This window comes from Danio rerio, chromosome 17 (assembly GCF_052040795.2).
Source record: "Danio rerio strain M-AB ecotype USA chromosome 17, GRCz13ab, whole genome shotgun sequence".
In the NCBI taxonomy this organism is placed as follows: Eukaryota; Metazoa; Chordata; class Actinopteri; order Cypriniformes; family Danionidae; genus Danio; species Danio rerio.
This window is the reverse complement of record NC_141037.1, coordinates 27,008,245-27,020,275: the sequence shown is the minus strand read 5'-3', so window position 1 is coordinate 27,020,275 and position 12,031 is coordinate 27,008,245. Positions and strand designations below refer to the sequence as shown.

Sequence of the window (12,031 nt, the reverse complement as noted above, 5' to 3'; positions counted from 1 at the left end):
AGTGACATTTAATAGCTTAACTTGGTTAATTAGGTTAACTAGGGCAGGTTAGGGTTTTTAGGCAAGTTACTGTAGAATGATGGTTTGTTCTGTAGACTATCAGAAAATATATGCTTAAAGGGGCTAATAATTTTAACTTTAAAATGGTTTTAAAAAAATTAAAAACTGATTTTGTTTTAGCCGAAATAAAACAAATAAGACTTTCTCCAGAAGAAAATATATTATCAGATATACTGTGAAAATATCCTTGCTTTGTTCAACGTCATTTGGGAAATATTAAAAAAAGGAAAAAAATAAAATAAAAGGGGGCTAATAATTCTGATTTCAACTGTAAATATAATTTTATTTTAAAATGATAAAAATGTCTTTGCTTTTACTTTTTGTTCAATCTAATGAATCTTTTGTATTGTTACTTTTGTTCAGTGTAATGCATCTGTTTGAGAATTTTTTTTTATAAAGATTAAGTTAAACTTTAAATGAAAAGTGTGCTGAAAATGTATAATTGGTAAGATATTTATTTCAAAGAACTCTTGAAATGTAGATATTATTTGCAAGCGTCTTCATATTTCACTCAACCTAGGGTGTTATATTATACTCCACATTGTATTGTATTGCATATTGTAATTGAATATTGTACCGCATGTATCCAGGCTTGTACTATTGTATTATTGTCATGCTTAATTAAATGTAATACTATACTACAATATAGTACTATATGACGGGGGTTCCCAAACCTTTCAGCCTGCGACCCCCCATAATTAACAATGACAGTGACTCGCATCTCCCAATATCCTCTGAGGTGGTTATCAATATGCAAACACAAAATGGCTTACACATAACAAATAGGCCCAAGCCTATTCTTTGCTTAATTTTGGAGAATGCCACTCAGAGATCATCCTCCATGTTCAATCATGGCCTGTATTTAAATATAATGTAAAGGTGCCATAAAGGTGTCAGAAAGTTTACCTTGGTGCCATGAAATCAATCTGTTTCATCTGACCCTATTGCTGTGTCTTTAATCTAACATAATGACACCCCAGGGGTCGCAATCCAATAGAAAAAATGTGTATTGTTTTATAAATATTAATTACTATTTTTATCTTCTGTAGCATATGGACAAAAAAAGCTCATTCTAACAGTTTCATAAAATGAATTTGAGGTTTGGAAATCACCAAGCAACCCGCTAACCCCCGAGGGCTCCCGACACCCACTTTTCAAAACCATTGCTATATTGTGTTATCTAATATGGTGTGTTATCTAATACATATTTTAAACTGTGAATCTTCTTATTCACCAATACATTTTTATTCTGTCTTTCTTTTCTTTTTACAGAGAAAATATCATAAATATGATGCACAATATATCTGTTACCTGCAAGTGCTGCTTTTCTGCATGACTTCAGCACGGTGGTAGCCGGAGAGCTTACAAAAGCCATCATTGCTGTAAACGATGGGCCAGTCTACGATCTGAGCATTCCCCAACACAAAGTTCGTGTCTGTGGAAAGAGCACAGGAGGGCATGGGGAGGAAGCAGGTGAGAGGAACCAGGCACAAGGTGATGGGTAAGAAAGCTAGAGGTCGTTCGCTGTGGTGATGTCTCATGAGGCAGGATGGGTGAACACTGTCATGGCAGTCAAAAGCCAATGATTCAACTTATTAATGACAATACTGAGCATTTTATATTGGTCTGTGCATTGCATAACCCACTCTCACGTTATAATGCAGCAACTCAACTAAATAAAAAGTTTAGATCTTGTTTATGTTTAGAGTTTGCAGTTCTCTGGCCAACAGGACTTTTTGCTTGTGAAGGTGAAGAGAAAGAAGTATATATGGTTGTTTCAGCCTCCAACAGCCCACAAACCACCCACAGACTGCTCTGATCTATATATTGTATATTTTTAGGGGAGATCTGGCTGAAAACAGTGGTTTAAATATAAGAAATTCACTTCTCTGCACTTTGTGGATGTCAGGGTTTATAGGTTTGTGCCTAAGGGTTTGTGTACATGACAATGATGTGCTAAAAGCAGAAAAGATTCACATGTGGATGACAGCTCTGTCAAAATGATCCCCATTCACATGGATATGCCAAAATAACTAAAATGTTGTATAATGCATGCAAGGGTCCCTTAGTAAAGAAGCACAAAACACATCTGCACATAAAATATTGCTTTTGTACAGAAATTTACATTAAGACCATTTCAAAAATTATTTAAATTTAAATAAAATTATAAATGAATAATTATTCATTATTCAAATTTAAATGAATAAAATTTTCCATTTTTAGTTAAAATGATTGTCATGTACCTTAAGATGCTAAAATTCTCAGCTTTTAACAAATCTTTAAGACAATTGTAAGCAATTAAATGAGATATGCTTGATCAGACCTGTATATCCCTTCATTTTTGAATACTACAGTTATTTCTGCTTCAAATAACATAAAAAATAAGCTGTTTTTAGTTAAACGCTGTTGAATTTCTGGATGTTTTAACCATGTTTTATGCTAAATTTATGCTAATTAACCAGTTTGTGGCTTACATTACCATTCAAAAGTATGGAGTCAAAAAATGTAATTGTTTGAAGATGACAGTGTTGCATAATTTCTACAAAAGATTATTATTTCTAAATAAATGCAGCTATTTTGAACTTTTCAATTAAAAAGGGTAATATAAAACTATTTAATCATGATGTCTTCATAAATTATAAAACAACACTTTATTGATGGACACTTTGTAAAGTAACTTCTTGTTAACTACATGTTAAATTATTCTACTTAGAGAGTTTGTGTTCTGTTAGGGTAAATAGAATAGGTTAACTCAGTTTTAGTAGACTGCCTGTCGGGAGAACATCAAAACAGAGAGTTAGCAGACATAAGGAGACAGTACTGACTCTCGCTTGACTGCTAGTTGACATGTAGATGCAAAATTACTAAGTCAACAGATTGTTTAAATGAAACACACAAAGTGAAGTATTACCAAAAGTCTTACTAACCCCAAATGTTTAAATGGTATACAGTAACTAAATTATGGTGAAATATATATATATATATATAAATATACAGTTGAAGTCAGAATTATTAGCTCCCCTTTGATTTTTTTTCTTTTTTAAATATTTCCCAAATGATGTTTAACAGAGCAAGGGAATTTTCACAGTGTTCATTCATTCATGAATGGTTAGTCCCTTTATTAATCCGGGGTCGCCACAGCGGAATGAACCGCCAACTTATACAGCAAGTTTTTAACGCAGAGGAGGCCCTTCCGGCAGCAACCCATCTCTGGGAAACATCCACATACATCCACTCATTCACACACACTCATACACTACGGACAATTTAGCCTACTCAGTTCACCTGTACCGCATGTCTTTGGACTGTGGGGGAAACCGGAGCACCCGGAGGAAACCCCCGCGAACTCAGGGAGAACATGCAAACTCCACACAGAAACGCCAACTGAGCCAAGGCTCGAACCAGCGGCCCAGCGACCTTCTTGCTGTGAGGCGACAGCACTACATTTTCAAAATGTGTCTGTGAATATTTTTTCTTCTGGAGAAAGTCTTGTTTGTTTTATTTCATCTAGAATAAAAGCAGTTATTATATTTTTTAAAACCATTTTAAGGTCGAAAATATTAGCTCCTTTAAGCTATATTTTTATTCGATAGTCTACAGAACAAACCATCGTTTTACAATAACTTGCCTATTTACCCAAGCCTGCCTAGTTAACCTAATTAACCTAGTTAACACACAGCTAAAACACACAACCTCAGACTCTGGATATCTTCACAAGTATCTCGAAAAAGTATTTTCATCATCCAAATGTACAAATGGAGTTATTGCATGGCTCTGTTTTTGTCATTCTGGAATGCAGAATCACACCGACAACTTTTACTTGTGAGTGAATTTCCCAAAACTCAGTAGTGCTGGAGTCCTCAGTAAAGGACTCCATCTCTGTAACCTTGCTTTAACCTTTCCTGTGATGTCTGTCAATGTTAGTGTGGTAGTGGCTAGCGTGTTAAGCAGGCTATCAGGCTGATTGGCTGACAATAGTGATTTAGCGGTTGCTGAGTAAGCCTGTAGCACTTTTAACAAAGTGTGTCTCAAAGCTTGAGCAAGCTCACGGTAACACTATACAACCTGTAATCCGATATAAGAGAATTAAAAACATCTAGTCAGTCACAAATGAAGGCCAGTGAAGACCTTTTCTGTATTTAAAAGCAATAAATTGGCTTCATATAAGCATTGTCTTTGTAAAATGAAGACTGTGAAGAATATCCTGACTTTCATTAGTCTTGCAATCAGTATGAGCATACAATAGCGTTCAAAAAAATGTTGGATTTCATGCAATCAATGTCACAAATTTGTTTGTTTGAGCTAGTATAGGCTCTTAAAGGGATAGTTCACCCGAAATTCTGTCATACTTTGCTTGTTTTCAAGCTTTACGGGTTTCTTCCCTCTATTAAACACAAAAGAAGCTATTTTCCTACTATGGAAGTTAATGGTAACAGGTTTTCAGCTTTCTTCAAAACATCTTTTTTATGTTCAAGAGAAAAATGAAAGTCGTAAAGTTTTGGAATTGGAACCACTTGAGGGTGAGAAAAATAGCAGGTAAATTTTTATTTTTATTGGATTATAGGCTGATTTTAACTTAATTGTCAATTTCAGACTTTTGAACCACATTTTAGCTACATTTTACCTAACAAAATATAATATTTTAAATAAAAACAAAATAATTGCACAGCTAATGCAATTAACACAAATAAACTTTCGTTTTAATATACGTCCTTCACCTCATTCAGACATAATAACATGAATGCCGACATTTTTCACTTTAACTGCACATATGACAGAAACACAGACACACACTTCATCTTTCTACGGCTAATGCTTATGGAGGGTTAATGTGAGATGAGCAAAAGTCCTAACAAACAGAAAATGGGTGGGCAGCATCAGAATCAGAACTGAAGGATAACTCAGATCTAACAGATCAACTGATTTAAGAGCATGGTGGTGGATTTGCCACAAAGCACAGTTCTCCTCTACTGAGCAAAAACACGGGGAAGTGCACTTCACACTGAAACAAGCACGCACACGTGGACTCACACGCACCACTATGGAGGAAAAACGTTCCATGCCAACATTTGTTATTTTACAGCAAATGCTGTCAGCGCTGAATGAGGACCAGGAAACAACATCTGCATGGTTATTTTCACCGTATCTAAGCAGCTTTAAAATATCAACAGCACTGTTGAACCACGTTAACGCTAAACCACAAAAGAGTTTGATCAAACTTGTTGTTAAAATTCAGACTTATCAGTTTGTAAATTAACAGAAATTGGTATAGAACAAGACTAAATGTCGAAAGGGAACTAAGAGAGAGAGAGAAAAAGAGAAAGGGAGGAGGAAAAGAGAGAAAGAGAGGCAGAGGAATAATGGCGGGATGGAGGAGGTTTAAGCACAAGTGTTCTGCTCAGTGAGGTTTATACCTGTGTGTCTATGTGATAATGTCCAAACTGGAAGTTAAAGAAAACAGAAAAACAGTTAAATAATGCATACACCATATAAGAAGAGGAATTCATCCTCTTCTTCTTCCCCAAGACGATCAAACAACCCTTTGAGACCAAGTGGGTTATAAAGACATCAATGTTTATAAAAGTCCTAATGAGATGAGAAGTACACATTTTCGATATATCTGAAGACTGAACACAAGCAGTGCTTAAGTGGATAGAGCAGATGTGGTGTTCAGTGGACATCTTGTTTTAAAAAGCCATTTTGACTAATTAAACTGCATAAATAAGCAAAGCAGTCCAGAAGGATAAACATCAATAAGAGAGATCTTTGATTCTATTTTGGGGACCATATAGAGGATGCAAGAACGCAGTCTGGTCTCAGGAAGTGCTGGTGAAGATCCTTCGCCAGTTTTCAACCTTTCAGCACTCTTAAATATTAATTGCTATTAAATATTCATTTAACCTAAAGTTGTTCTCTATCCTACAAAGCATGCTGATGGACGGATGTATGAGAACAACTCAAATGGGAAAGAACAGCACAAGCTGTCACGCAGAGAACAGTCACGAACTGAATTAAATCTCAACGCTATGCAAACCATTACACTTTTTAAATATTTGTATAATCATTCAAATGGTCAAAAACTGATATAAAAATTAATTATCAAATACGATTTTTTTCATATATAAAATCAAAAAAATTACTGAGTATACAACTATTTATTTAAGACTAGAAATCGTCGTTCCAGTAAAACGTGTTCACTACAGAATCAATGCACCTGCATCATGTTTTCCTCCCTCGTGAACATACACCTTTCACTTCTGGCGTGTAATTGTGGAACTATACAGTTAAAAGTACTTTGTTTTAATGTAAAAGACTATAATCTATTTATTGAAAAGTTTGTGCCTTCTTTCTTTTATCTGCGACACTACTCTTTCAGTGTGTGCGCTGGTTTGGATGTGGAGGTGCGTCTTACCGTTAGACCGTCGGACAATATTTTCCAGAAAAGTGTTCTGAGGAGCCACTAGTCCTCTGCGTCCCCCGGCCATCACGGCGGGTCATGCGCTCCACTGAGAGCCCAGACCGGTCAGCGCGTCTCCGGTGAGTCTGTCGTCCACATGCCGCTGCCGCATCCAGTGATGTGTGGACCCGGGGCTCCTCGCGCTTTCCTCTCTCCTCCACCCCACTGATCCTCCGCTATAGCAGGCATAGTCTGGCGAAACAGCGCCATCTATTGACGAGTGAAGTAGCGTGTGTTCCGATGTAAATCAATAGATGGCGATGCACGCTTTTGCAACCGTTCTAAAATCTACTGTTTTTAATCTGCTTTTAATCTCTTATCGCCATCTGCTGGTATATTTCAAACACATTTTAATGATCTGAATGATATGGACATGATATAGCCCCCCAAAAAATAAAAATAAAAACAGTCGCTTAATTACCAATGAATGCTGCTAGGTTTGTGTAATGGTTCGGAATATATTCAAAACCCTCAATTACAAATTCAGCAATACATTTTCCTTTATAACTGCCGAATAATAATATGCAAACTATGAAATTTCTTTAAATTTCATCATCCAATCAGGTTTAGATTACAGTAGGCTAAAACACACATGCAGAGTTAACCTGAGTTAAATTGCAATGCAGATGTTATTATCACCCAGACACCTACAGCTATCTTGGCTTCCTTCATAACATTAACTTTGTGGTCGTTAACATAAAAAAGGTAAATATAATGTTAAACAAAAAAGGGCCCCAGACCTGTATCGGTTATATAAGCTGCATCATTAAAATGTCAGCAAGGTAGTCTTTAGAGATAGGGCATTCTGTCACCTATTAAAACTGCAATTCAATTAAAATCTGGCTAAAATGAATCAAACTTGTTATAGATTTGATTGTGGTTTATGATATGAAGTCTGGCGCCTTCTTACCAGATGAAAGTACATAAGACAAATGACCAAATAATGACCAAATCTCCATGCATGGTGACAATAGAACACAATAATTATTTTAAAAAAAAATTAAAAGAGATGTTTATTGCAAAGTATGACAGCAGAAGTGTAGTTTATTGGTGGTTACATTGTGAAGAGCTCAAAGTTGAGTGGACTCTGAGCAAAATAACTTTGCCTTATCAGTTAAAATATCATTTTGGGGGTAATACAAAGTTAGATCATAATATTCTATAAAAATGTAAACATCATAAACTGTGTTTGCATTTAAAAATACTGGTTGTGCCTGATTAATTTTTATTTAAATACATTTCATGGTTAAATAATACTTTTGATCTAGTTCACTTTCTGAGACAAAAACTTTTGCTTACAAAAACATGCTTTTAAAGTTCCATGTGGTTTTAAGTTTAAAGCTTTTTAACCCTTTTGGGGCAATTTATTCTGTAATGTAACAAGAATGACACACTTAACACAATAAACACCAACATTTACCGTCAAATAAACAAACCAAAACCTGAAAGAAAAAAAGAGAAGAGAAAAAAAACTAAAAAAATAATAATAATAATGAATCAATAATAATATTGTATATTAGAATATAATAAATAATAATACTATAATAATAATAATCCATTAATTAACTACATTTATAATGTAACTGAATTGCTTTAGGCACAAAAGTAAATTTGGTTTTGATTTTTTTTTTATTGTTATGACTAAAGACATAATTCACTATTGCAATTTGAACCCTCAATCTAAATTAGCCCAAACAATGCAATACGGTGGCTAAACTCATTATAAAGCACTGCTTGTTGCTTGTATATTTATGGAAGTTTTTGATGATATAATATTCAGTATTTCCCATTTTGAGTGCAGCCTTTGAAAACACAATAAGATTTGACCTTTTGATCCACCGGCAATCAAATGTAGAACAGTACATGTAGTTATTGACCTTTACCACTCCGCCACTTGATTATCACTGCAACCAGAAAGTTTGACTGGTCTGATATGATTTCATTTAATAAAATATAAATATACCCTATTGCCGGTGCAAGGTACTAAGGATTTCATTAATTTAATCTATCAATCGTCACATTCAGATGTCAGTCATTTTAAGCTGTAGATTCATGTGCAACATTACGTAAATTATCAAAATAGTTATCTTCTATCTAAGCTCAAAGTGAGATGTTTATCTTATCAATGAGACAAGCTGCAAATCTTCAGAAATCTTAATGACTTTAATCATTCTCAGCATCTGTAATCATATCTAATCAGATTCAAGATTTGCACTCTTGATCTCTAACCACGCATGTTGACAAAGATGGGTTAAATATTGGGTGCGTGCCAATGAGGCACTAAGATAATTGGCTTCAAAATTAAAGTTTAAAGTCAGCACTCATTTAAAATTAATTACATTCTTAGTTTTATAAATATATATTTATTGGGATTTTCACAATACATACTAAAACTGCATTTCTTCTCTACAACATTTTGGTCACAAAAAAAGGAAATTAAGTAATTAAAACTATCAACTTAGACTAACAGAATTCACAATTCGTCAAAGAAATTATGTTTGAAGAAACTTTGCAGCATGGATACAATATATAATTTCTGTTATAGAAACTATGTTTGACTGCTTTATAACTTGTTGTTTTGTCGTTATTGTTAGTTATTTGTTCTGTTGTAGCATTAGGAGCTAGTCTAGAAACTATAAACTTCTAAAACTTTAACAAATGTTTTAATTTGTATAAAGTATTTTTACATTGAAAAACAAAAATAGCTAGTTCCCTTATTTGACGTTAACTCAGCACTCAAATGTGTTGTGTAATACAATCACACCCAATAGTTACTTTGTTGTGTTGAATTTTATGTTTAATTTTTAATTGTAGAAAAAAAACAAATTCTATTTCAGTACAAATTGTTAAATATTGTTGTCTTTGTTGTTGTTGTTGTTGTTGTCGTTGTCATTGTCGTCGTCGTCGTCGTCGTTGTTGTTGTTGTTGTTGTTGTTGTTGTTGTTGTTGTTGTTGAAAAGGAAAACAGGAAGAAAAAAATAAAATCCGAATAATAATGAGGGGAAAAGAAAATGGAATCAAGAGTAATAAAAGTGGAAAGAAAATTAAAACCAACTGAATGCAGTCATTCAACATTCACAATCAAATGTTCAGATACATTGTCAATGTTAAAATTAAATATTTACAATTGAACAGTATAAGATACGTTAAATAAAATAATTAAAATTAAAGTACTATGATAAAATATATTAAAATGGAGTGTATCTATTAAATGGAAGGCAAGAGGTTAAAATAAGTTCTAAAACATTGCCATGTCATGTCTTGCAGGACCAAGGTGCTAAATAAATAAACATAATCATAAAAGAGCATTTTATGTAATATATTTTATCAGCTACATTTTATGCCCATATAAAATTCATTTTTAAAACCTGTACATATACTGGACCAGTGATCTAACAATTCATAAACTATAAATAGTCGACTACACATACCCTAAGACAGGCTAAACAGAAACAATATTGTGCAAGATATTCTACAGAAGAGGTATTTGAGGTTGAAAAGTAATGTGCTTTTTTTAAGTTTTTGCTAAATTCACAAGTTAAAATTGTTGACCTTATTAGGTCCTTGAAAGATGGAGTTTAAGAAAAGTGTCCGGTGCATATAAAGAGAGAAGTGTTTATACAGTTGGTTTGCCAAGCCCACTTATCTGTGTGAAGGACACTCAAAAATGCACAGTTTTTTTTTAAATATGGAGCGATTGAAAGAACGTGTCTGATGCATGAGATGAAAGAGTGTGTTTACTTCAGGTGGTTTGTCAAGCCCACTCACCTGTTTCAGGCACACTAAGAATTGCTTAATGATTTGAGGTTTCTATGCGGTGTGTGTGGTATGGTGGGGAGCTAGCTTGGTTTTTGTAGCTAGGATTATAGATAAGATTTTAGAGGCGGGTAAGGCGATTGGAATTGAGAGCTTGTGGAAATACACTGTTGAGAGAAAGTGCAAAGTAAATATTGTTGTACTTTCTTGGAGAGAGACCTGGTGTTGGTGGTCCAGGTGAGATTCTCTCTGATGTGCATCCCAACAAACTAATACTGCTGGCTCTCTTTACATTTGAGCTTTCCCACATTGAGGGACAGGTTGTTAGTGCCTCACCATTCACCCAGCTGTGCCACTTCCTCTCTGTAGTGCTTTTCAGCATTGTTGCTGATGAGACCAACAGTACCACTGTTATGTCTTCAGCAAACCTGATGATGTGGTTAGAGCTGAACTTGGCAGTGCAGTCATGAGTCAGCAGTGTGAAAAGCAGTGGGCTGAGCACACAGCCTTGTGGGGCACCTGTGCTCAGTATAGTGCTCGAGGTGTTATGGCCGACATAAACTGACTGAGGTCTTCCAGTTAGAAAGTCCAGGATCCAATTGCAGAGGAGGGGTGTTAAGGCCGAGCAGGATGAGTTTTTTAATGAGCTGTTGTGGGATTATTGTGTTGAAAGCTGAGCTGAAGTCACTGAACATCAGTCTAGCATAGAAGTCTTTATTTTTCAGTAGGTGGAGGGTAGAAGAAATTGCATGATATAAAGAGCGGTTTGGACAGTATGCAAACTGGAGCAGATCGAGTGTGTTGGAGAGGCGGATCTTGATATTGTGCATGACTAACATTTTAAAGCACTTCATCGGGATTGGTGTCAGTGTAACAGAGGCCAGCTAGTGAAGTGCTGTGCAGGTAAACCTTACTCCTCTAAACACAAAAAGGTGTTCTAGCGACTGACACTAGAGGCCATGGTCTTTAGCCTCCCTGTTAGAGCAACCGACTCCCATGTGGAAAGTTGCTGGTTCGATCCTCGGAGCAAGTTAGGTGGTGTAGGCCCGGCAGGCTTATATCAGTATTAAAGATGAGATGGAAGTCATTTAGGCAGGACACAGGGGATTTCTTTGGTACTGGTATTATTGTTGTGTACCTCAGATATGTGGGGATGACTGCCTGTCTCAGCAAGGTGTTGAAGATATTTGTTAGGACATATGAGAGCTGTGCAGCACAGTTTTTCAGAACACAGCCAAGTATGTTGTCAGAACCCACAGCCTTGAGTGTGTTAATACTAGAAAGGGTCTCCCTCACATCGGCTGGAGACAGACAGAGCACGTGGTCGTTGAGAGGTGAGAGTAGATTTTGTCCTTTTGTCCTGTTTTTCCTTTAATGTAATAGGACAGCAGGATTTTTAGACAGGAAAACAAGTGTAGGGAGCAAACAGAAGTGGAGGGTCGTTAAAGGAGCTTGAACCATGGAATCAAACTCGGGTCACCGTGAACACGTCACACTATGTGTGGGCACATCAACCACAAGACATTTAGAGATGCATTTAAAATGCATATACTGACGTTTGACTTAAAAAATAAATAAAATATCTACTTGTATCTGCTTTATTTTAATGGTAAAATTCTGCTTAATACTGCTGCCATTTTTACAGTAATCAATATTTACATTTTTCTACATGCCTTTTCTACAAGTTTTTTTGAAGCGACAATTAAAGGAAATTTTTACTTACCCAACTAGACAAGTAGCCTAAGACATTCATTCATT

At 35.3% G+C, this 12,031-nt stretch overlaps 3 protein-coding genes across 14 annotated transcripts in view; 2 read left to right on the top strand and 1 right to left on the bottom strand.

Moving 5' to 3' along the window:
• hhat (hedgehog acyltransferase) overlaps positions 1–1,533 on the top strand; it is a 153,029-nt gene extending 151,496 nt beyond the window's left edge. Inside the window, exon 13 of the transcript XR_015512665.1 lies at positions 1,333–1,533. The gene's annotated coding sequence lies outside the window, so the exon portion shown is untranslated. The remainder of the gene's footprint in view (positions 1–1,332) is intronic.
• The window catches only part of kcnh1a (potassium voltage-gated channel, subfamily H (eag-related), member 1a), a 93,493-nt gene extending 86,852 nt beyond the window's left edge, over positions 1–6,641 (bottom strand). For 5 of the 11 annotated variants that reach the window (XR_015512669.1, XR_015512671.1, XR_015512674.1 and 2 more), the window contains exons 1-2: positions 6,473–6,641; positions 1,372–1,495 (exon numbers count right to left, since the gene is read on the bottom strand). Coding sequence is in view for 5 of the 11 variants with exons in the window: in XM_087289234.1 (XP_087145360.1) it covers positions 1,372–1,495; positions 6,473–6,545 (197 nt within the window). In the remaining 6 variants the exon portion in view is untranslated. 11 annotated transcript variants of the gene reach the window in all.
• The window catches only part of plb1 (phospholipase B1), a 90,674-nt gene that overhangs the window by 55,706 nt on the left and 22,937 nt on the right, over positions 1–12,031 (top strand). For both annotated transcript variants that reach the window (XM_087290548.1, XM_087290547.1), the window contains exon 3: positions 1,333–1,533. In XM_087290548.1, the coding sequence (XP_087146674.1) occupies positions 1,519–1,533 (15 nt within the window). In that variant the 5' untranslated portion in view covers positions 1,333–1,518. The remainder of the gene's footprint in view (positions 1–1,332; positions 1,534–12,031) is intronic.